Below are 25,179 nucleotides of genomic sequence, written 5' to 3' on the forward strand. Positions count from 1 at the left end.
TATGCTTATTAGCACTACTTGTATTCTTCTTCTATGAATTGTCTTATATCCTTTGTTCATTTTTTTTTACTAATTATTTTTTTCTACTTTCTAAGAGTTCTTTGTGTGTTAGAAACACTAGAAAGAAGCACAGTCTCAAGTTAAAACAGCTTGGGTGCAAATACTAGCTACTGAAATAGGACTTAACCTCCTTATGCCTCATGTGCTATTTTTAGTTTCAAAAATTATGCTTTTAGGGGCGCCTGGGTGGCGCAGTCGGTTAAGCGTCCGACTTCAGCCAGGTCACGATCTCACGGTCCGGGAGTTCGAGCCCCGCGTCGGGCTCTGGGCTGATGGCTCAGAGCCTGGAGCCTGTTTCCGATTCTGTATCTCCCTCTCTCTCTGCCCCTCCCCCGTTCATGCTCTGTCTCTCTCTGTCCCAAAAATAAATAAAAAACGTTGAAAAAAAAATTAAAAAAATAAAAAAATAATAAAAAAAAATTATGCTTTGGGGCGCCTGGGTGGCTCAGTCGGTTGAGCATCTGACTTCGGCTCAGGTCATGATCTCACAGCTCGTGAGTTCAAGCCCCGCATCGGGCTCTGTGCTGGCAGCTCGGAGCCTGGAGCCTGCTTCGGATTCTGCGTCTCTCTCTCTCTCTGCCCCTAACCCACTTGCATTCTGTCTCTGTCTCTCTCAAAAGTAAATAAACATTAAAAAAAAATTTTTTTTTAAATTATGCTTTTAAACTAAGTACAGACCTATAAGATATCAAAAAACCAACGTGTGTATAATAATTTTGTAACTGCAAGGTATATCTGATTCTGATATCACTCAGAAAAAAATGTTTTTACAAAATTTTATATAAAGTTGTATTGTCAGTCATGTTTTTTTTTTTAATTTTAACGTTTATTTATTTTTGAGACAGAGAAAGACAGAGCATGAACAGGGGAGGGGCAGAGAGAGAGGGAGACACAGAATCTGAAACAGGCTCCAGGCTCTGAGTGGTCAGCACAGAGCTCGACGCAGGGCTCGAACTCACGGACCGTGAGATCATGACCTGAACCGAAGTCGGATGCTTAACCAACCGAGCCACCCAGGCGCCCCATTCATATTTTTTTTTTTAATTTTTTTTTCAACGTTTTTATTTATTTTTGGGACAGAGAGAGACAGAGCATGAACGGGGGAGGGGCAGAGAGAGAGGGAGACACAGAATTGGAAACAGGCTCCAGGCTCTGAGCCATCAGCCCAGAGCCTGATGCGGGGCTCGAACTCACGGACCGCGAGATCGTGACCTGGCTAAAGTCGGATGCTTAACCGACTGCGCCACCCAGGCGCCCCATATTTTTATTAATATTATGTGGCTTATGATTTTGGCAGCTTTAGAATAACAATGTCAATTTCCATGTAAGTAACATTAGGTAATACAATTTAATTTTATTTAATCTACAAAGCCAACTTTTAGAAAAACTAAACCCCATTTGGCTTAAACCAGTTATTAATGAAAATATATTATTTTTAAACAATTTTTTTTCACGTTTATTTATTTTGGAGAGGTGGGGGAGGGACAGAAAGAGGGAGACACAGAATCTGAAGCAGGCTCCAGGCTCTGAGCTGTCAGCATGCAGCCCTATGCGGGGCCTGAACTCAAACTGTGAGATCATGACCTGAGCCTAAGTCGGTTGCTTAACCGACTGAGCCACCCAGATGCCACTGCCTTAAGAGTTTTTAATTTAAAACTTATGAAAAGGAAAGAAAGATCAGTCTCAAGAAAGGTAAGCTAGGATTAACTACCCTTTGGTCCAAGAATGCTTGGCTCAAAGGTCATTTTTAATTTTAAAGAGGGGAAAAAAACTACTCTTGCACATACATACCATATACCACAATCCTTATCTCAGCAACTTAGATGGTAGAAATGGACTACTTGAAAAAGGCAAAAAATGTTCAAGGAGGAAACTTTTTTAAAAAGACATACACGCTAATAACTTGAATTAAATCTGATAACCTAGGGGCACCTGAGTGGCTCAGCTGGTTGGGTGTCCAACTTCGGCTTAGTCGTGATCTCACACACAGTTTGTGAGTTTGAGCCCCACGTTGGGCTCTGTGCTGACAGCTTGCAGCCTATTTCAGATTCTGTGTCTCCCTCTCTCTCTGCCCCTACCCCACGCACACTCTGTCTCTGTCTCAAAGATAAACAAACATTAAAAAAAATTTTTTAAATGGGAGGGGGGATGGGCTAAATGGATAAGGGACATTAAGGAATCTACTCCTGAAATCATTGTTTCACTATATGCTAACTATTTTGGATGTAAATTTTAAAAATTAAAAAATAAAATTAAAATAATAATAATAATAATAATAATAATAAAAATCTGATAACCTATGTGGGGAAGAGAACCACACCAAGAAAAGACAGCCTAATAAGTTGGCCAAAATGTAAATCCACAAAAAAATATATCAAAAGAACATTGATAGTTATTATTAATATTATTATGCCTCTAACTTGCTGATCAAGCTAATATTCTGTGAGATATATAAATAGAGCAATTTTTTTTTGAGGAGAGTGAGTGAGGGGCGGGGGGGGGGGGGGGCGGGCGGAGACAGATACAGAGAGGGAGGGTGAGCTCACTCCATGGGGGACTCAAACTCACCAATAAGCTCACGACTTGAGCCAAAATCAGATGCTTAATGACTCAGCCACCCAGGTGCCCACAAATACAGTTATATTTATGCAGGGGTTCCCTGAGACCTGAAAATTATTTCAAGTACTCCTTCAGGGTAAAAAAGATTGGGTAAAGCTATCTCAGAGTTTACTTTCTTCCTTAGGAAGGCTTTCCACAATCTAGAATTCCAAAGACTTTCTATACTGTCTTTTAACGGTCTTATTGTTTTGTTTTTATCTGACTCTTTCACCTATCTGGTCTGTAGTAGGAGAGGTATCTGACTTTATTTCCAAGAAGAGTAGTAGACTGCCTTACTGCACTAATGGAATATATCCTTTCCCCACCTATTAGAAGAGCCACCTTCATCCTATACCTGGTATCTATCACAGCTGACCCTTGAAGAACATGGCAGGCACTAGGGGCACCAACTCCTTTGCAATCAGAAATCAACATATAAAACTTTTGACTCCTGTGAAACTTAACTATTAAAAACCTGTTGATTAGAAACCTTACTGATAACTAAAACTGTCAACATATATTTTGTACGTTATTTCTATTATATATTGTAATAATAAAGTACACAAAAAGATGTCATTAAGAATATCATAAGATAAATTTTCAGTACTGTACTGTATTTCTCAAAAAAAATTTGTATAGAAGTGGACCTGTGTAGTTCAAACCTATGTTGTTCCAGGGTCAACTATACGCATAATATATGCAGACATACATATGTAAATGTGTGTTCTACACCCTTGGTCAAGTCCCAACTGGTGGGAGACTGAGGTTGCCCCAGGGGAGAATTTTGCTTTGTATCCTTAACTTCTTGGCTTAGAGCACCCTGAGAACTATTCCACCTTCCCTAAAAGTTCTCTTTTACATTAATTCTTCTGTTGCCTGATTCTGTTTGCTTTCTCTCTTAGCAATTTCTCAGATTTAGTGATTTTTTTTTTTTTTTGAGAGAGAGCCAGCGCTTGTGCAAGCGGGGGAGACAGGCAGAGGAGGAGAGAGATAATCTTAAGCAGACTCTATGCTGACACAGGGCTTGATCCCACAACCCTAGGATTATGAGCTGAAATCAAGAGTCGGAAGCTGGGGGGTGGGAGGGAGGGGAAAGTGGGTGATGGGCATTGAGGAGGGCACCTGTTGGGTCTTCGGCCATACCACCCTGAACACGCCCGATCTCTTCTGATCTCGGAAGCTAAGCAGGGTTGGGCCTGGTTAGTACTTGGATGGGAGGAGGGCACCTGTTGGGATGAGCACTGGGTGTTGTATGGAAATCAATTTGACAATAAATTTCATATTAAAAAAAAAAAAAAAAGAGCTGGATGTTCAACCAACTGAGCCACCCGGGTACCCCGGATTTAGTGGTTTTTTGATGGCACTTGTTTTTTCCAGCACTACTTTTTTGAAAGTATTTTTTAAGTTACTTAGAATGAAGAAAATATGTGTTCTTATGAGTCCAACATATTGAACCTATCTCATGGATTTATTATTATTTACACTTCTTTTATTTACAGGGGTTTTGGAGAACCAATGAAGTTAACAGGTGACTTCAATCAGCCATCTTGAAAACAAAGTCTCAAACACTTTAAACTCAAATCCCAAACCACTTTTATCCCCCTCCTTTTTTTATTTAAATGTTTACTTTTTTTTGAGAGTGAGTGAGTGAGTGAGACAGAGAGTGAGAGTGAGTGCGAGCAGGGGAGGGGCAGAGAAAGTGAAGGCAAGGGAGAATCCCAAGCAGGCTCCATGATGTCAGTGCAGAGCCTGATTTGGGGCTCGATCCCACAAACTGTGAGATTGTGACTTGAGCTGAAATCGAGTTAGACACTAAACCAACTGAGCCATCTAGGTACCCCCTTCCTTTTTTTTTTTTTTTTAAAGTAAGTTCTACATCCATGTGGGGCTTGAACTCATGATCCCAAGATCAAGAGTCACATGCTCCGCATGCTCTACCAACTGAACCTGCCAGATGCCCCATCCCAAACCATTTAATCTTATGAAAAAAGAAGTCCAAGCTGTAAATAACAGCAGAATAATTTCTTAAACCAAAAAGCCAGCTTTCTCTTATCTACCTTTCCTGTACCCTGCCCTCCTTCCTTACAAAGAATGGAATAAACAATGACTGCATTCCTCTGTGTGCCAGATGTTTTCTGGTCTATTATCTCATTCAGTCTCACTAAACAGTATTATCCCTATTTAATAGATGAAAAACCTAGAGCTGAAAAATTTACATCATGTCAAGCCAGATCTAAACCCAAGAATACAACTCCAGACCCATGTTCTTCCAATATACCTGTCTGCATCCCTAAGGAGTAAAGGCGCCTTCTATCTCACCAGATACACCTCTCCACCCTCTTGCCCCTCAGTCACATTCTACTCCCTTTCCAATTCTTAGTGGAAAAAGCATCGAGGGCAAAATGAAATAGAACCACAAGAGACAATAGCAAGAAAGGAGCATTTGTAAATGGAGCATACTGTTAGTTTCATATGAGGAACCCCTAAAGAGGCACTTTTAAAATCTTGGCAAATTTATTAGTTCCTCCTCTTTCTGTAAGCTCATTATCAATTAGCATTATTTCCTGAGGATTATAAACAGTAAATGAAGACCTGGAAATCTACAAGTGACCTGAGTCATGGAACCATACAACTAAAGGAAGATCACGAAAACAGATCACACCCATTTTAAAATAAGTTCCAAATGTCATGCTTGTAAGTAATGAGAAAAGATAAGCCCCTCCTATGTTCTTGATCTACCCAGGGTGACACAGACAAAAGGGAAGCTTCAGTTACACACAGCTATGTCACATCCGAGTCCAGTCCCAGAAGACCTCTAATTTCTGTACTGTTTAATTCTCCAAAGCAAATGCCAAGTATCTGTGATCGTTTCAGTTTATGGTAGCTGCAAATATTTTTAGTCTGTACTATATATGAAAGCCAGTGTTAAATAAAATGTTTCAAAAAAACACAGAATATTCCCTTAGTGAAAATAACCTCAGATATCTGTATATAGATGTGATGTTCCTACTAACCAAAACCCTGATGGCAAATAAAATCTACTAAATAGGATGCACCTCAACATCTCCCTTTTACCTGAACCTGCTGTGGCTGTTGAACCTGAATCTGCTGTTCTTGTTGAGTTTGTGGCTGAACACTGGTGGTGACTGGACAGGCAAGTTCAAGTAAAGACCCAGCCACTTCGGTGCTGTCTGTATAAATGCAGTTCCCACCCTGTTGGTACACCATGGTAGTGGTAGCTGTCTGCTGGAACTCCTGAAGGGCTTCTGGCCCCTTAGAGGCTAGTGAGTCCAGAAATTCCTTCATCCTGTGCTGCGGGACAGACCGCGCCTTTACTCGGATGTACTCTTCAAAGGAAATGGTGTTCTCCAGAGAATTATTCATATTGCAGAGTCCTTAGGGTTCCTAGAAATAAAAATAAATGGTCAGAAGTCAAAATTATGCTATTGTTTTCGTATTTTGAAATGCACACAGCAATCAATCACTTTTGCGAATATTCAGGGCAGCTGTATACAGGAATCCAAAATACAGTAATTTATTATACCACCTTATTTTTTTTAAGTTACCCATGTTTAAAAATTGCTTCTATAAACATTTCTTAAACTATCACACTGAAAACAAAAAACAAAGGCATGCGTCACAGTACTGGATGAAACAGGCTGAAAACACACTCTCCACCCAGCACTAGGCCAATGCCATCTTCTCTGCAGAGCCAAGCACTGGACAATAAAAGTCACATGCAAAACTATTGTGATCATCACAGAGAGGACGACCAAGGAAGCCAGGAGCAGGGATTCCTAGTGACATGTTCAATTTCCACCGCCAACTATGTCCTATAGTAAAAACATGTATGCCACTTAGCTATAGCAAGACCTGAGAAAAAGGGGATATATACTTCATCTCCCACCAGAAACACCAAAAATCCCAGTTTGCCATATATTGCTCACATTGTTTTGTAGCATAGCTTACTTGTCAGAAGCATGGATTTTGGAGCTGGCTTGCCTGGGTTCAAATCTCAGCTCAATCTCTCTTTAGCTTTGAAACACTAGACAAGTTAGTTAACCTTGGTTTTGTGTATAAAATGGGGATAAATAAAATAGTATTTACCTTACAGAGTTGACATGAAGATTAAATATAAAACTCTGAGAAAAGTACCTGACACAGACAGTACTATATAAGTGCTAACTAATATTAAAATTAGTGGGTAAAGTTGAATAGTGCTTTAAATAACTAGGTCACTCCTAAAACTCAGAAATCAATTCTGCAAATTTTTCATCAGGGTATTTACCCTAAGAATTAATCTGCAGGGGTGGATAGTAATTCTCAACTACCTGGGGGACAACCATGCAATCTATCTACGGACTATTAGTTGCCTGCCACTGCTGATTTCATATTATTCCCTCTCCTCTGGATCAGAACCACCTCCAGAACAAAAGCAGCAGCAGGGTATGAGTGTCACACAAACCAAGTGAACGTTTTTGCCAGAAAGGACTCTTATCAATCGCAAATGGAAAAGTTATTTGTTTCCCTGAACCATCAAAGAAAGGCTAGAAGACTAGAAAGGCATCAACACTAGGAATATCAGTCTCTCTTTCACTGCCCAGATGTTCTGCCTTATGTTACAGATATAAGGCATATGGGTAATCATCTTATCTCTTCCACCTGGCTCTAAACTCCTGGCACACAAGACTGTGTCCTGATCCTCTCAGATGGCTGACACATGGTAGGTGCTTCATATGTATATGTACGTGTATATGTATATGTTACATTTGCAATTCAATGTAGAACAAGAAGGATTATGGCTCTTTGTTCCTGTAACATCTGTAAGTTACAATTATAAATGTTAAGCCTTCTCCTGGTAAATGGTCAGTATACACCCTGGGAAAACGGCCTATATATCCAAGACAAGCGTGAGACCAGAGAAAACATATGATCCTTACTGCTATTAAGTTACTAACACTGGCAACATTTCTGTGGGACACTCTAAGTATAGTATACAAGTTATATTTGGGTGCTTTCCCTACATAGTTGACACAACAGTAAATCTTTTATAACGATGCATATAATACATTGCAAATATATTTCTCCATAAATAAAGAAGAGCACATATACCTTATCCTGCCTAAAATCAAACCTTAACCCACTACTCTGAGGAGAGCCTCTACATCTCAGGACACCCCAACGCAATACAGTGCAAAGAAAAGCAAGCACAGGCCAGGTGACTGCAAAGTTAAAATCTTTGTTGAAGACCTCTAATCTCCTGAAATACAACTCGTTTGTCCCTTTCCCACTTCTCTTCTTGACCACTTGCCTTGCTCAGTTCTCCCTTCTTTCTCTCTGCTGCAGGGGAGTTGAAAATTAGGAGGTCTGCTGTAAGACTTCAAAATTAAGCTCTCAACAATGGCCATGATACAAGTGAATAAGAGTATCACCAAGGCCAAACACCCCATCCTTCTGTTACCTATTCAGAGCAGGCCATTCCACTGTAGGTGACCCACAATCACTCACCACACTGGCACAGAATGTGTCAAATCTCCCTTCTGATAAGAGCATCATGACTAGAATTTCCTTCTGAAGAAGGCATCTCTCATAATATAGACCCAATAACATCACAAAATTCACATGTGACTCTAAATACCTCATCACATCTACCCTTCTGCTCAAAAAGGGACAAAGAAGAGCTATATGAATAGCAATTAACTGATTCTGTACCATGCTGGTACATATTTCAATTTTCTACCTCCATTACAGAAGAATGGCAGAGGTCAATTGAAATTTACACTTCCCCAAATTTATTTTCAACAATTACATTCCCATAAAACACTGACACCGAATTCTGAAGACTGTCTGCACTGGAATCATCGCTACTGTGTCAAAGCAATTTTTTAAAAAAATATGGGTAACCATGGGGCAAAACATTTTTTTGTCTCAAATCTGGGAGAAAAGAAATACACACCATTAAGAACCAAAAAAATTGCAAAATAAGTTAATAGAATCAGAAAACCTTCACACAAATATTGCTTGGTAAAGGCAGTCCCTAGAAACTTCCTAGTGACTTATTTTCCTTCACTCTTTCAAGTTTCACTAATGAGGATGCTTAAGCTTTATCTGAAGTCTAATATTAAATATAAAGGAGGACTACACTAACTCTTTTCCTAGAAACAAATTTTCTTCAGTTTCCAGGGTAGAATTACAACTAGTTTTTTTATTTTTGTTTCTTTGGGGGGGGGGGGGGCAGTAAAAGTAACACATCCATTTTCTAAGGAAAAAATATTCATCAAACAGTATAGAAAAAAAAAAAAAAAAAAAAAACACCTAAGTATGCTTTGTTGATCTACCAATTTGAAACACTGACCTGTCCTTCAGGAAAAGTAAGTTTAGGGCTTTTAAATCACCCTCCTCTCACCAACCCCTGCCAATCTCATTGTTATTTTTGCCAATGTTCACTTTCATACCTTCAAACCTTTATTTATATATAGACTTACTAATTTTAGAGTATCTCTAGACCTCCCACTAAGATTAAGAAATTAAAGTGCCATGTCCTCTATTTTTTAATTAAAGAAATTTTTTTTTTTATTTGAGAGAGCAAGCACGAGCGGGGGAGAGGGGCAAGGGAGAGAGACTCCAAAGCAGGCTTCATGCTCAGCCAGACCCGGGGCTTGATTCCATAACCCTGGGATCATAACCTGAGCCAAAATCAAGAGTCAAATGCTCAACTGACTGAGCCACCCAGGCGCCCCCATACCACATCCTCTATTTTCGACAAACATTTAGCAAAGTTGAATACAGCCTGTAATTAATCAATCTTTTAGAACACAGCATTTCATACCAAATTAAACTCAGGACATATTTGTTTAAAAAATCCAGGTTCTGGGGCGCCTGGGTGGCGCAGTCGGTTAAGCGTCCGACTTCAGCCAGGTCACGATCTCGCGGTCCGTGAGTTCGAGCCCCGCGTCGGGCTCTGGGCTGATGGCTCAGAGCTTGGAGCCTGTTTCCGATTCGGTGTCTCCCTCTCTCTCTGCCCCCCCCCCCCCCCCGTTCATGCTCTGTCTCTCTCTGTCCCAAAGGTAAATAAACGTTGAAAAAAAAAAAAAATTAAAAAAAAAAAAAATCCAGGTTCCAAAGATGATAAAACCATTCTCCTCCAAACAAATCCTGTATTTCCAGAATACTACCTTAAAAAAAAGTCACTATAAGAAAATCTAATCCAGCTATAAATTTATTCCAGTAACGACAAGTAAGATAGATGAATAGATGAATAGTCAGCTCCCAGAAATGGAATAAAAGCTTGGAAATGTATCTTCTATAAAGCCTCAAAGTTCATTCTTTAAGCTTTCGTTAAACACACACACACACACACACACACACACACAGAACACCAACAGCCTGAAGTAGGTAAAATTCTATAAAACTTAGAAACTGTTGATAAAAGGTCATTAACAGGTATTCATTCTATTCTGTATCCTTGTGAAAATATTTGAAATAATTTATGATAAAAACACCTTCTGTATTTTAAGCAGTTTAAACTACAAAGTATAACACACTCTGCAGCGTTCCAAGCTTAGAGCCTGTCAGTGGAGCTTCAAGCAGAAGCAGCCATTGCTTCCCAATTCCCATTGCTTTTTTCTTTCACTAAGCCCCTAGAAGGTTCTTCACCAACTCTGTACAAATCCACATAATCACTTGAGAGCCACTGAAATCAGAGGTAGCTAAAAAATATTAACCAATAACGGATTCAATGGAGAACCTAAAAAAAAAATTTTTTAAGATTTTATTTTCAGTGATCTCTACACCCAATGTGGGGCTTGAACTCAACAAACAACCCAGAGATCAAGAGTTGCACGATTTACTGACTTGAGCCATCCAGGAACACCCTGGAGTACTTAAAAATTTAATAGAAAAGGTCAATTTGGAAGAACATTCCAATCTGCCCATTCATACAGACTACAACACACATGGCTTCATTTCTTGTCCTTTTAACCTGCTCACTTGGCACTATCCACCAGACTGACACACCCCAATAATGAAAGTACACTTAGTCAGCATTTGACCAGACACAAAAGTGATGCTTACAAGGCGCGATGGAGGGAAAGCTTCAGAAATATATTTAAATATTTTAGGTTAATCAGTGAGTTAAAAGGAAAAAGAGAGAGAGAGAGAGAGAGAGAGATTAAACACATTTTCAATAGTGGTGATGGTTTCTTCTTTTTTATGCTCCAAAAAAGTCCTCCCTACCATTAAAATCAGGTCATTATTCACCTACAATTTTTTAATTTCCAGTGTAATTTTTTAATAAAATGCTTTGATCCATTTAAAATTTATTTTGTATAGGTAAAAGTCTAACTATATTTTTTCCAAAAACAACTTGTCCCTCCTGTATCATTTATTGAATTATTGAAATTCCTTTGCCCACTGACTTGCTATGCCACTGTTATTATATGCCAAATTTCATATAAAGTCTCCTAAGGATTTAGTGTAATTCTACAGATCTTTCTTTAACATGGTAGCTTAAAAAAAAAAAAAAAAAAAAAAAAAGGATGTTAATACCTGGAAGATTCCTTGCCCCCTGAACATGTTTGCTTGTTTAAATTTAACAACACAGAAGCACATTATGTGTGAAAAAGGAAACAACACAATTTTATTTACATATACCAGTATTATTTACCCATATGAGAGAAAAAAAAACCAAAAAAACTGCATCTAAATGCTAACAGTAGTTATGCCTTGGTGGTAGAATCAGAGGACTTAAATTTCTTCCTGTCGAATACTCTCCTGTATTTTCCACAATTTATATTAAACCAAAAGAAAATTAAAAAGTAATACTTTTACACAGTGATTTACCACAATAACAGTAACACACACAACAATTCTGGCTGATCACAGCGTGCTTTTCCCCTCAAAATCTGAAACTCTTAAAAAACAAAATCATCAAGCACCATAAGTTTGCATAATAATGAAAACTGTTAACTTCTTCAAGATGCTGCTCACAAGAAACACAAGGGTGAGCCTTGGTAATACAGAAATGGATAAACTTAATGAAACTCCTTTCAAAGAAGCAAGATTCTTAATTAGCTCCAAGTCAAAGGCTTGGTGGGAGCAGTAAATAAACAGAATAATTAAAATACTTCAGAAAAACACGAAGCTGGAGGGAGAGTTGAGTACTCCCAATTTCTGGGCATTAGAAAAGGGAAGAGAGGAAAACACTTGGGACCTCATTGGTGTAGGGGAGTCTGTAAACAAGCATTTGCTTCTGAATACTTTTAAGAATAGCTGCTTTGCAAAACAATATGTAAATCCCATACCAACAGGCCTAGGAAATTTTCACTTGTATGCACCCATTAATCACTAGTAGTTCCCCTACACCACCTTCTAGTAGGAGCTTAGTACAGTGCCTGACACAGATTTAGGCCCTCAATGTATCAAAGTGATCATTACTTTTATTATTTTATCACTAGAACACAAGAAGATATGATGAACAAAGGTTATTCCAAAGCAACAATCTATTACATTTTCATAAGTCTCTTCGCGAATTTTTTTCAATTTATGTTCTAAGGGAAGGCCTAAGTACTCACCAGAATCATCCTTTCTTGGGTCTCCTCAAATTTCTGATACCTCTTCCCAGCTCCCCATGCAGCTCCACAAAGTGGGTCTTGAATATGAGATGGACTAAGAGAAGAAACTCTGAGCTGCCTCAGAGCCCTGCCTCTTCCTGTTTACCCAGTCAGGTTCTCGGGCCCCTCTTATGGTTCGTTCGCATCTACTCTAGCAATAGCTCCTCATAGCTTTTTAAATCTGGTTTGAAGAACACATTCACATTAAAAAAGAAATCAATTTCTACTTTAAGGAATTACAGTCACATTTGTTCCAATTAACATAAAGAGTCATTTCAAAGAAGCAAATTGGGAGATACATCTCTATTCTTAAAGATACTAACCCAATACAGGGTTTGTGATAGCTATTATCTCATTGGGCCATTCACCTGTTCCATACTTTTACCAGAGGAGACCCTGATTTAGGGGCATTTTTGCCATGGTTCTATTTTTGGACAACACACTTTCAACCAGAAACATAAATTTACATTCCCACCAAAGATCAATGGGCTGTAAACTGGCACAACCATTTGCATTAACTAATAAAGCTGACAATATCCTTTCCACATAACTCAGCAATCTACCCCTAGGTATATGATACACACATATACAAAGGTACTTATACAAGAATGTTCATTGTTTGTAACAGTTGCAAACTGGAAGGAATCTAGATGTCTATCAATAGTAAAATCGATAGATAAATAAATTATGGTATAGTCACACAGCTGAATACTATAAAGAAACAGGAATAAACGAACTACAGCTGCACACAACATGGATGAATTTCACAATGCTGAAAGAAGGAAACCATAAAATACAGCATGATTCCACTTACAAAAATTCAAAAGCAAATAAAACTACATCGAGGGCTATGAAGGTGGTAAATAAAAAGAAAAATAAAGAATGTGATTATCACAGAAGTCAGAATTGTAATTATCTCTAGTGGTTGAGAAGCTATGACCAGGAAGGGACCCATGAAGGGTGCAGGGGGCTGGCACTGTTCTATTTCTTGAAGAGGTGATAGTTACACAGTGGTTCACCTTATAACTTTTCATTAAATTTTATACAGATCATCTGAATTTACTGATAGATATTTCAAAAAGCAAAAAAAGCTTTCTGATACAGCCCACAAGCTCTACCTACAATTTTGCTCTAGCCTCAAGTGTGACATCAAAGGTTCATTCTTTTCCCCTTTTCAGCAAAGCAAGAAGTTAATCTATCATTTCTTCATGCAGCCACAACCAGAAATCACAATCCAGTGTGACAAATGAAGCATTTAAGCAAAGCCTGGAGAAGACTTAAAACATCTGTAACAAAATCAGGGCAACTAAGTACAAAGTAACACAAAAGAACAGGTGTTTGTGTAACATCTCATTCTAAGGTTGAGAAATAAAAGACCTCTGCCAATAAAGGGTCGCCATTTAAAAAGTAGACAAGCAAGCATGGCACACGGAGGACAAAACACAATTGATTAAATTAAAACCATGCAAGCTTGAGGGAAGAGATCCTTGATTCTGAAGCTGTCATGATAGACACCTAGAGCCCCTGACATTTGGTTACCTTTTTGGAGCAATTCAAATCCACAAAAAACATGAACCATTATTTGATCTTTTCTGTGAAATGGCAACATAAAATTGGAAAGGGGAGGTGGAAAGGCAAAAGGTTCCTGAGAGGTACACAAACTATTCATCACAGAAGGCTGGAAGTAGGACATCTCTTAATAGGCAAATTGAAGTTAATGAGCTTACAAAAAAATATTATCTACAAATACCAACTTAAAAGACAGATCTCAAATTTAATAGTTAAAAACAAAGATGTTCCGGAACAAGCAGGCCTAAAAGGTATATTTAAATTTTAAGTGCATCTTAAACTTCACTGCTTTTATTTCAATCATTTAAGTTCCTTAGAAAAGCTGGTGTGTCCTCATGCTAAAACCTGAAAGTTGCGCTGGCTTACACTTCAAGAGAAGAAAATTGTTCAAGCAGTAAACTGTTACTGGATTCAAAGATGCAGTTCTCCCCCATCTTCAATTTTCCAGCACTTAGCAGTTTCTGTCAGACAGCACCCAGAATGATTGGCAGGACTTGTAATGTTTCAATATTACTAGGAAAAAGACTGCACACATATTTTCAGCATATGAATGATTTTAACTCACCAGTCACCATGTTGCATGTATTTCTGCTGCTTGTCCTGAGTTCTTAAGACTTGTAACATTCTGAAGAAGATAGAACAAAGAAGTTCTTTCCATCCTCAGCCTCTTTTTAAATTTTAACTTTGTTCTTAAAATACAGTATATTAAAAAGAACTACCCCATCATTATCAGATTTCCTAATTTTACTTGCCCTTAGCTCCGTTTTCCTTAAACTTCATTAGGCGAGACTGTAAAACTGATGTCTTGTTTTAGAAAAAAGAAGTGCATTTTTCTCTAGAACAAACCTAGAACTCCCCTAGCACTGGAACTAAAACAAAACAAAAAGCTGAAAAGGATTGAAATTCTACATCAAAAGTGACTTTTGTAGTAATACATGAACAGATTTTAGAAATTTCTGTTGGGGAACTGTGTAATAACACAAGAAGGCAAAGCAGATTCTCAGGTCGTTCCAATTTTGTCCTGGGCAACTTTTTGGCTGCGCGAATGCGGGGCCCTCCCTTAGTCTAACAGAGTACAAGTAAGCCCCTCCCACCTACACAGAAGAAAAGGTTGCATTTAAGGATTTAAAGTGGCATTTAGAGCTCGGGTAGTTTCACGTCCACAGAAGAGGATCCCCTTCCGGAGCGCACAGAGGTGACGTGTAGGAATTGCGCTTATGGAAGAATTACTTTCCAATGACAAGAAAGCAAGTACCGCCGAAAGGCCTTAAAGGATTAACCTTCCCTCTCCAGCACAAAGCACCAGAACAAGGTGAGGAAACTCGAAGGGGCTCGCTGCCCTCACAAACCTACAGGGCTCTGTTTCAGAAACAGGGCAGCACCTTTCCCGCACATTGGCCTCAAGTCACTGCATTCTTCCAGAAGAACGAGCAATCTCGCCCGCCTCTTAGAGGAGCGGAACCGCAAGACTGCAAAGCCGGTTGGTTTCTCCCCAGGCCTAGGCCATGGCGGTCCGGGGACGTCACCAGAGCAGGAAGGGCCCAACCCACAACCTTCCTCACACTGCGAGCCGCCCGCCAGCTCGCCGCCGCTCCACGCAGCAGAGGTGTCCCGCGCGTCCTCGCGGCGGCGGCGCAGCCGCCACCCAACAGCGGGGCGCGCGCCCCGAAGCTGGGGGTCGCGGGCGGGCGCGCGCCACAGAAAGCCGCTCTTGCCCAAGGGCCGCAGCTCCAGGAGCCGAGATATCCGGACCGGGAACGCGCACGTCGGCGGCCACGCGCACCGGGAGGGCCGCACAGCGCGCGCGCGCCCGTGTATAAACAGGGCCGAGCGCGCCCGAGCACCAGTGCGCGTTCGCGCGCCGCGCCCACCCGAGTCCCCGACCTGCCTCTCTTACACCCCACAAGGGGCGGGGGCGCGCGAGCCCAGGGACATTCTCCACTCCGGAGCCGCCCCGAGGTCTCTTGGGCCCAGAGGCAGCGGCCCGCCCGCCCCCGCCCGCCGTTGTGTGGGGTGGGCCCGCTGTCTCAGGCCCGCAGGTTCGCCGCATCCCTGCCCCCACTGCAGCCCTCACCCGGCGACGTCGTCGTCGCCGCCGCCGCCGCCGCTCTACCCGCCGGCCCCACCGCACCGCTGGGGGCCCCGGTTCCGCCGTCGCCGCTCCAAGATCGACAGGATTTTCCCCTCACAGCTCCCTGGGCGCCATCTTACATTCAACCCTCACAGCCAATGGTGCCGAATGCCCCTCTCGCGATAACCGAAGCGTCGGATCCCGCGAGAGTTGAGGCTGCCTCCTGGCCAAACTTAAAGGGAACGCTACTGCCGAGGCTAGAGGCCTGGCCTCGGGCCCCAGAAACCGCAAGAAGAGCCTGGAGTGTAGGGCGGAGCGCCCCGCCCTCGGACGCCCCTCCGTGCTGGGCGGAGCCAGGGCCAGAGATTGGCCTGGAGTTGGAGCCTGGGCTGGTTGGGGCTCGAAGCTTGCTCTCTGGACCAACCTTCAGCAGCCATCCCAGGCCTCCTTCAGTTGCGCAGCCCCACGTGGGGCGGGGCCCGGGCTCTTGCTTAAGGTAGCGCCCATAGCCCCAGATCTAGGCCCTGCGCCCCCATACCATAATGCTACCTGGTAAGGCCTTAGTCACTCTCCAGCAGGAGTCCTTAACATTTGGGAACCCCCTCTTCAATCTGCTGTCATCCTAATCCAGCCTTCCGCAACCCAGTCCACCTTAAAGCAGGCCTTGGGTAGGCTTGTGTTTGTATACAGGGAAAATGTGGAGGGTGTTAAAGCTGCAGGCACACGTGGGCCTCACTTGTAGCCCACACTGCCCCAGAGGGCAACCATTCTCCTGTAGACTTCCTTTAAAGGGCCTCAGGGCGCTTGCACTTGTTTCTCCTGCCCTGGCAAACATCTTGGCCCTTAGGGGTTCCCTAAGGAGTCACTTCTTGAGAGTAGTCTGAGGCACAGACTTGGGTCAGGAATTTCCTCCAGCCTTGCAGTCCCCAGGGAGATCTCTCTTGCACAGTGCCTAGCCACCCTCTGTCTCCCCAACTAGGTGGTCATCTTAGAAGGCAAACCACAGAAGTCTTCCTCGTCTCATTGTGCCTGGCACATAGTAGGTACTCGATAATTATTTGCTGAATGACTGGATGGAGAACCAAGTCTGTTTTCATCTGCCTAGGCACACAGGCAGACACAAACCTTCCAGATCCCTCTAGCACAAGGTTCCTAACAGTGGAACAACACCCAGATCCTGCCAGTGCCTCAGACCAGATGCAGAGGATTTCAAATCAGGCAGGCCCAGGCGCCTGCCCTTGAGCGCTAGAAATGCAACAGTGGTTTCAGAGCTGTCCATATTGCTCAGTGTGCATTGCACCTCCTCCCTACCCCCAGCAAATCTCTAAGGTCCTCAGAGATTGGAAGTGCAGACAGATAACACACAGACTCCAGGGAATTTAGCTGTTCTTTATTGACATGGAGTCTGGGTAGCCCTAGCTTCCAGAAGGATGAGGTAGGTCCATGAGGCTTCCTTACAGCTCACACCTTTCCTGGGTCCTCCTTCAGTGTGACAGTCCGGTTGAAGACAAGCTGGATGGCAGAGGGGGAAGAATGACAACCAAGCCAGAACCAGACTAGAAGGCCCAGACCTCACTGGACCCTACCCTCACCTCGTCCCTGAGGAGCTGAGGGTCAGAACACTCAGGTTCTCAATAACTTTATGATTGTGAGTAGGGGACTGATGGCCTGGGCCTCCATTTTATAAGGATTATAACCACCACTATGGCGGACCCCTACACCTTGAGGAGTAAGAAAGCCAGGGTCCATACAAAATTTTGTGCATGGACCTCTGAACCCATTTCCTCATCAGTAAAACATGAACCCCAACTCAGTTAACTAAGGGAATGTTGGCAAAGTAAATGCCACAGTAAATGGCTGCCACAAGTGTATTGTTGTAGAAAGGGCAAGCAGGTAAAAAGCACCTGTCCCTGGCAGCTGTCTGGATCCACGGAGAAGTAGCCAAGCCGCTCAAACTGGAACTTGTCAAAGGGCTTTGCCAGGGCCACAGAGTAGTCCACTAACGCTGCCTCCACCACTTGTAGCGATGCCTGTGGGCAGGGAACTCAGGTGGCCATCCAGCCAGGGAGACCCACCACCCTCACCTTACACCCCAGGAGCCTACCGGGTTCAGGTCACTTAAGAATCCACCAGGCACTTCAGCAGGATCTTCAGGGTTCTTGTGCTGAAATCTGCAGCCAGAATGAAGGTCAGACTCCAGCTGGGTAGCCACAGCAGGCAATGCCCATCTTGTATCTGCCCGCACCCCAGCTCTGTTCACTCACAGTCGCTCATAGAGGCGAATTTCACATGTCAGAGGCTGTGACACCCAGTGAATAAAGGCCTTGGGCTTTTCTCCAGCATCTGCCCGTCTACAGGTTACCTCCAGGCTCTCTACACAGCCACTGGGACCCTGGAAGTCAAGGGGCCTGCAATTAGACCTGGGAACCACTAAAAGGACTGGAAGCTGCACGTACCCAGATCCTCCCTGCAGCAAGCACTGAGGTAGGAAGACTGCAGCCAGCTCTCACCTTGACAACATGCTGCAGCTCGATGACGTAGCCTGTATGCCTCAGGCCCACAGGTTGGCCCCACGCCAGGCGCTTATAGCCTGGTTCTGGCTCCTAGAGGTAGGAAGTGATGCAGACACAAGAGACTGAATGGGGCAAATAGGTACAAGAGGCTTCTCCCCCATCTCTATGTCTGGCAGGGACTGACTCATCTGAAGTAAGAAGTAGGTGGGCTGACAGAGGAGGATAAAGGGACCTCAGGACGGGGCTTAGCAGCAAACAGTACCCTCCACACCCACTTACCTCCTTGAAGTCAGTCCTTTCAATGAAGACTATGGGTCCAAAGGGAACCTGATGGAAGCCCTTGGTCTCATCAGCCGGGAAGTTGGGCACCTGGATGTCTAAGGACTATAGCAGGAGATAGGTGTCTGAGTCACACTAGGCACTGAGACCCCCCCATGCCCAGACCCAGGTGCACCACCCCCAACACACATACACGCACGCATGCACACATTGAGGCATACCTACCTTGGCAGCAGGAAAGTTGGTAATGATGACCTGTAACGGTTCCAGCACAGCCATGGCCCGTGGGGCTGTGTCATTCAACACATCACGCACGCAGGCTTCTAGCAGATGGGGTTCCATTGTGGTCTGTGCCACTGTCACCCCCACCTAGCAGGAAAGATCAGCATCAGTCAGCAACACCGCAAATGCTGTCCTCAATCCCTACCTGCCCACCAAACCCACTGGGCTATACCCGAGCACAAAAGTTGTTGATGGCCTCAGGCGGGAAGCCCCGCCGACGTAAAGCTGTGAGCGTGAAGAGCCGTGGGTCGTCCCAATCCCTGTGGGCAAGGAGGTGGTGAAAAGCCCTTTGGCAGTACATGCCACTAGTACCGCCAACGTATAATGAGGCAAACGATTACACCTACCGCACAGCACCAGCTGCCACAAGCTGGAGAATCTTCCTCTTAGACACAATAGCATAGTGAAGGTTGAGACGGCCATACTCCCACTGAACAGGGCAATACACATCCAATGCATTGCACAGCCAGAAGTAGGAAGAGCGTCTGGGGTGGGAAGGTAGAGTCAGGTCTGGCCACCCCAGACCAGACAGAGACCACAGGAAGGGCTACTAGAATCCCACTGGCCCTACCCACCCATGGGCCCAGCTCCCTCACCGGGCCTGGAATTCCTTGGTGCAGAGTGAGTGGGTGATGTGCTCGATGGAGTCACAGAGGCAGTGTGTGTAGTCATAGGTGGGATAGATGCACCTGCAGGGCATAGGCAATGGGCCCCACCATCCAACCCCACTCTGCCCTACCCATGGCCCACCACCCCACTCTACAACTCCACAGCCCCACCCCATGCTCACACCCACCAGGTATCCCCCGTGCGATGGTGTGGTGTGTACTTGACTCGATAGGCCACAGGGTCCATCTTGCCATCCTCCATCACCAGCTTCATCCGCAGTGTGGCCTCACCCTCTGCAAACTTGCCCTTGCGCATTGCCTGACAGGAGCAAGGCCTCAGGCTGCCTCTCAGCACAGAGGCATCTCTTTCTCAGCATCCTGACCCACAAAGATCCAGCTGCTTCCCCCACCCCCCAAATCCCACCTCAAAGAGCAGCAGTGACTCCTCTATAGGACGGTCCCTCCAGGGTGAGGGCAGGGAGTTGTGGCCTTTGAGCTCCTCTCCTCTCTGGTGGCACACATACGCCTGGCCCCTATGGGGAAAAGGTGTGAGCACCCAAGATAGCTATGTCCTGGGCAGCCTGCCTGGCTCTACATCATGGACCTGGCCTCACCTATGGATGAGCTCCACAGCCCAGGCATACAGCTGGTCAAAGTAGTCAGAGGCATATGTCACCTTGTAAGGTGTATAACCTGGGGCAGAAAAAGACACAATGTGAACATCCAACCAGGGATACCCAATGGCAAGCCATAGCCCAAGAAAGACCACCAGGTCTTTCTTCCCAGGCCTTGCCCAGCCCATACCCAGCCAGGCCACCATGTCGCAGATGGCAGTGAAGAACTTTGCTTCCTCCTTCTCAGGATTGGTGTCATCAAAGCGCAGAAAACAGATCCCATTGTTGGCCTAGGAGAGTCACAGAATATGTAAATTCTCACATCATCAGCTCCCAAAATCCAACTCGTTGAACTGAGCTCTCCCAGGTCAGAATTGAAATGCCTTCAGGAGTTTCATTCATCCTCTGTATCGAATACCTTAAACAAGGAATCTTACATCAACTCCAAACAGCCTCTTTCTAAACCTGAGGGGTTGCACTGGGCATTTCCCCAAAGCTGAACTCACTGTCTCACCCAGAACTTTTTCCCAATAAGCCCAATGGATTCCTAGCTACCTATCACATATGTGATTCTCCTCCATGCCCTTTGTCTGCTCTGGGAACATAGGAGCAGAAAGAAAGGCAAGGACACTTTTCTGGTATCCAATCAAGGGAGCAGCAAGTGGTCACCCTGATTGCCAGATTCCCACACACTCACCTTGGCATAGCCAAAGTTGAAATTGACGGCTTTGGCATGTCCTATGTGCAGGATTCCATTAGGTTCTGGTGGGAACCGGGTACGTACCTGAGATAAAGAAAATGGGAACAGAGAAATTAAACCAGAACTCAAGACTACTATAAAGCAACAGATGCCCCTTGCCAGGGAGGCTCTGGTGATAGGTTGGATGGGGCAGCATGAAAGCAGCCCAGGCCCTCTGGCAAGTGTTGATGGCACTAACTTTCCTGCAGTACTTCCACACACCTGTCCTCCAGTGATCTCCAGGTGCTGCTTCAGTAGATCCATGGTATGTGGAGTGGTCACATAGCCTGGGGTTTTGTAGTTCTCACCTGCCAGGGCCAGAATAAGCCTGAGGACTGGGCTGCAGCCCAATGCTCCATACTCTGGATGTAAGAGTTGCTCACCCTCCCCAGGGTTTTGATTTGCCTGCTCACCAGGCTTGTGGAACTTAAGTGCCTCTCCTCGGAGCTGCTCCATCAGAGACAGGGTCTGACCAGCAGCCTCACCTGTGAAGAATAGAACAAGGAAAACTTAATCCTCTGATCCTCTAAACACAGCTAACTATCCCATTCAGCTCAGGGAGTTGCCTCTCAGTACTACCTACATCCTGCAACCAGAATAGAACCAAGCGGGCCCCTCTTTCCCTAACCACAGAGATAAGAGATAAGAGATACAGAGCCAGACTTCTCAGTTCTCCTCATACTAGTCTCTGGGTAATGGGAACAAAGGAAACACCAGGAATTCCAGTCTGGCAGCAGAAGGCAGGGTGATGAGTATGCTAATGGCCTGAGGAGACTGGGCTGTAAGGACCCATCAGGTGAAAGCCCAGAAGTCAGGGAGCTGAATCAGACAGGAACCTCAAGCCTCTCACCATTCTCTACCACATCCTTTGCTGTCCTCCGGTCTTTTTCTTCTGGCCGAGCTTTTGACACCTGAAAGAAGCCCAGAAATTGGGTCAGGGTCTCTCCTGGTCTTGGGATCACTGGAGTCACATACTCCCTTCCCCAGCCTAAAGTCTCAGCCCACCCCACCTCATCCCCAGGGACCCAGGACCATACTCAGCCCCACCTTGGGCTTCTTCTCTAGATCATTCTCCGTCTTGGGCCCCAGAAGGTGAAGGACCTGAGCAAAAACCAGAGTCAGGGCTGAAACAGGAGTGTTCTCTTTCAAGAAGCACCTGATGGAACGTGCCCACCCACCTAAGGGCTTCCTGGCCTGCCTACAAGCACTGCCTTGAAAAACCTACCTAGCCCATCCCACTTCTGCTCCTCACATGGTTTTGCTGGCCTCAAATGCTCTGTCCCCCCTGAGAGTCCAAAAACTGGTAGCAAAACAGGTAACAAAAACTGCCATTTACAGAGAGTAACTGTGGGCTCAGCATCAAGATAACAATCTACTTCAGCCATCAGCCTCTTGTGATTCTATGCCATCATCCTGAGATGAAGGCACCCCTATTACAATATAAGGCAATTTATCACCCCTATTTACAACATAAGGCAACTTAAGTCCAGAGAAAAGAAACTCACCCCAAATTAGGCACAATCCAGAGGCCCAAGACTCTCACTGCCCACCAAGGTGCTGCCCCTCCACACCAGGCTCTACTATCCACCATCAGAATATGGACAGTGTCTCTTCCCCTCCCACTCCTAATTACCCCTCAGTGGACTTTAGGCACTGTCCATGGCAGGGTCTTTGCCTGCTTCAGCTCAAGGAGTTGCCCACCTGCATGTCTACTTCGTGCTTGATCATTTTGCCATCTGCCCACTTGAGCACAGCCCGAGCCTCTCCTAGAAACATGGGCACAAAGAGCTGCAGAAAGGCCAAGAAGGACACTTCCCACCCTCCTTCCTTGAAAAGGTCCTGGTTGACCTCAAGAACCAGAGCCTGGGGCCAGCCAGACCACTGTTTTGTGTTTTGTTTTTAATGTTTGTTTATTTGAGAGGGGAGAGGGGCAGAGAGAGAGGAGAGAGAGAATCCCAAGCAGGCTCTGTGCTCACAAACTGTGACATCATGACCAGAGCCGGAATCAAGAGTCAGACATTCAACTGACTAAGCCACCCAGGCACACCACCACCCCCCTCAACCAGACCACTTTTAAGATGCTCTATTCCTCCCTCTTCTCTCTCACTTACACCCAGAAAAGAAGGCATGACCAGAGAGAACAATATAGTCTCCTGACACAGGCCCTACTCACCCATCAGCAGTCCCATGTTGAAACGATAACGTTCCTCCAAGAGTTGGGGCCGGTGGCGATTTATGGCGGCCTCCACCTGCAAGAAAGCCAAACCAATGTGGTTCAGAAAAGCGTTCTTCTGAAACGCTCCTAGGCACCCACAGTCTCACCCTGGGTCTGCCTGGGTGAAGAAGATGAGCCACTCCTTTCCAGGATCAGCACTAAGGAGGTACCCAATGCCTAAGGAAAGACTCACAGCCTCCTCAATCTGCTCTGGGGTCACCATGACACCCACACCGCATTCCTGCTCAAAGTCCTGGGTGTTGATGGGGTCCAGGGGATGACTTCGCACATACTCAAGGGCAGCTGAGAAAGAAGAATCAGTGAGTGACATCACAGCTCCAAGAAGCAGGTAGACAAGGCCTTACCTACCCCGATGAAACCCCAATCACAGTTTTGCCTCCTCAGAGGTTAAGCCTTGCACCACCACCCTAGAGAAGCCCTGAGACCACAGTTAAGAGGCTTTCCCTCAGACCTACACTATTCCCCAGTCAGTCTCACCAGGGGTGGCCCTCTCCATCCTTCAGTGCCAGGGCCTGGATTTAGAGAGGAGTGCAGTATGAAGCATCTAGAGAATGCTGAGGCACTTGACAGAAAGGGCAGACAGCGGTCTTGGCTAAAGGGAGGAGTTGGAGGTGGAAGTGGGAGGACAGGCAGGGGTCTCACCGCTCAGCTGGAGCTCGGTGTGGATCTTCTTATTGGCTACATAGCTCACAAGAAAAGAGAGACGCCGGGGATCCCTGAGTCGGGATGCCAAGCCATAGAGCAGGGTCCCGGTGGCTTTGTCGATGGTGGAGCCCAGAGTCTGCTGCGCCTGGGAGTCCGAGGAGATTCAGGAGAGAAGCCCCACGCCCAGTAAGAAAAGCCTGAGTTAGACAAGTTTGGTAGGTCAGGATCGGGATCGGGACCCAGCCCAGCTTTGGGGCACAGTCGGCAGCCCGGGCCAAGGACAGAGGGACTCGCACCTGGGTCGCCGCCTCGCGCAGCTGCGCGCTCAGAGCCGTGTTCTTGAGCGTCTCCCGGGCCTTGTGCTCGCTCAGGCCAAGGCCGGTGAAGAGCGACAGGGAGTCCAGGGCCGCCATCGCTGGCACACCGGAAACCGAAAGAAAACTTTGGGGCCAATCTGCACGTTGGCATTAGCCCACTGACCAATAAGAGAGCGAAGCCGCCAGGGAAAGCCAATGGTAGCCTTCCTGAAGGGAGGGGGCGGGCTCGCCAGGGTCTTCAGCGCCCTTTAAAAGGCAGAGCCGGCCCAAACCCGCCTTTCCGGGCGCTTCACTTCCGTCGTTGCGCTCGCGGTCTCTTGCGGAGGTTAAGGGGTAGAGGGCGATAGGACTTCAAGGGAGATTTGCCGCCGACCTGGAGGGAAGTTGCTCAGCACAGAAGCAGGAGGTAGAAGCAGGAGGTAGAAGCAGGCATGGCCCTTTGCTTTTCCATTTTTTTCCTTCAGCCCTGGGAACCTTGGGACCATCCTAGTTCCGTTGTTGGGAGCAATTGCGAGTCCCTATCACATTTCTGACTTAACAGCTTTGGAGTTGTCATGGAAACAGCTGAGCTAAATGAAGCCCGGGAAATCCACTCAAGATAAAGAGCGGGCTCTGTAAGTCTGGCACTTTTCAGGCGCCCACCTAGACACACCTGGTCAGGAGAGAGAGGGGTTTGGGCCAGGAAGCACCTCGTAGATGTTCTGTAATGATTTGGTTTTAAAATCTTCTGTCACAATTACCCTCCCCTATCAAAGCATGCAAATGTCACGAAAACCACCAGCAAGTTAGACCTTGAAAACCATCTGCAAGTGTTTGACAAGGCATTTTACTGAAGTTGGGATAGTGTGGGGCAGATGAAATACTGTCTTGAGGATACCTATTGTGCTTGGGAGGGTCTCGCCACCGTCTCTCACTGGACTTCTAGGACCTGCTGAGAATGGGGCTAAAACAGAACAGTCTGTTTTCTTTGTGGAACTGGAGCTGCTAGCATGGTGAAGAGATCCCCAAATTTGGGATTGGAACTCAGGCTCTTTGAG

At 45.2% G+C, this 25,179-nt stretch overlaps 2 protein-coding genes and 1 pseudogene across 5 annotated transcripts in view; 1 reads left to right on the forward strand and 2 right to left on the reverse strand.

Annotated features, from left to right (window-relative positions):
* The window catches only part of QRICH1 (glutamine rich 1), a 53,717-nt gene extending 37,692 nt beyond the window's left edge, over positions 1–16,025 (reverse strand). Inside the window, exons 1-3 of one of the 4 annotated variants that reach the window (XM_043590352.1) lie at positions 15,913–15,957; positions 14,404–14,463; positions 5,734–6,063 (exon numbers count right to left, since the gene is read on the reverse strand). In XM_043590352.1, coding sequence (XP_043446287.1) covers positions 5,734–6,042 — 309 coding nt within the window. In that variant the 5' untranslated portion in view covers positions 6,043–6,063; positions 14,404–14,463; positions 15,913–15,957. Of the gene's footprint in view, positions 1–5,733; positions 6,064–12,230; positions 12,343–14,403; positions 14,464–15,191; positions 15,244–15,912 lie in introns of those variants that run through there. The other 3 variants (XM_043590351.1, XM_043590350.1, XM_043590349.1) reach the window with 3 other exon arrangements.
* On the forward strand, positions 3,788–3,915 carry LOC122488772 (annotated as a pseudogene).
* Positions 16,026–17,278: 1,253 nt separating the features above from the next.
* Positions 17,279–24,266, reverse strand: QARS1 (glutaminyl-tRNA synthetase 1). Its single transcript, XM_043590353.1, has 24 exons — positions 24,122–24,266; positions 23,823–23,970; positions 23,353–23,462; positions 23,118–23,193; positions 22,646–22,710; positions 21,992–22,045; positions 21,795–21,855; positions 21,358–21,429; positions 21,167–21,252; positions 20,903–20,989; positions 20,396–20,495; positions 20,206–20,284; positions 20,016–20,124; positions 19,780–19,910; positions 19,580–19,672; positions 19,331–19,468; positions 19,156–19,243; positions 18,927–19,070; positions 18,702–18,806; positions 18,420–18,512; positions 18,174–18,301; positions 18,014–18,080; positions 17,814–17,939; positions 17,279–17,421 (listed from the first exon to the last, which is right to left on the reverse strand). The coding sequence occupies exons 1-24, from the start codon at positions 24,236–24,238 to the stop codon at positions 17,371–17,373; spliced, it is 2,328 nt and encodes a 775-aa protein (XP_043446288.1). The 5' UTR covers positions 24,239–24,266; the 3' UTR covers positions 17,279–17,370.
* Between the last annotated feature and the right edge of the window lie 913 nt (positions 24,267–25,179).

The sequence above is a fragment of the Prionailurus bengalensis genome, chromosome A2 (assembly GCF_016509475.1).
Source record: "Prionailurus bengalensis isolate Pbe53 chromosome A2, Fcat_Pben_1.1_paternal_pri, whole genome shotgun sequence".
NCBI lineage: Eukaryota > Metazoa > Chordata > Mammalia > Carnivora > Felidae > Prionailurus > Prionailurus bengalensis.

What these genes read in the sequence shown, in the direction of transcription:
- QARS1 (XM_043590353.1), bottom strand. Translation starts at nt 24,238, where the DNA reads ATGGCGGCCCTGGACTCCCTGTCGCTCTTCACCGGCCTTGGCCTGAGC. An exon ending in CAGAGCAGATTGAGGAGGCT is followed by an intron (nt 23,194 to 23,352) that starts GTGAGTCTTTCC and finishes GCTTTCTTGCAG; the next exon opens with GTGGAGGCCGCCATAAATCG. An exon ending in TCTTAAGTGACCTGAACCCG is followed by an intron (nt 17,940 to 18,013) that starts GTAGGCTCCTGG and finishes CCCTGCCCACAG; the next exon opens with GCATCGCTACAAGTGGTGGA.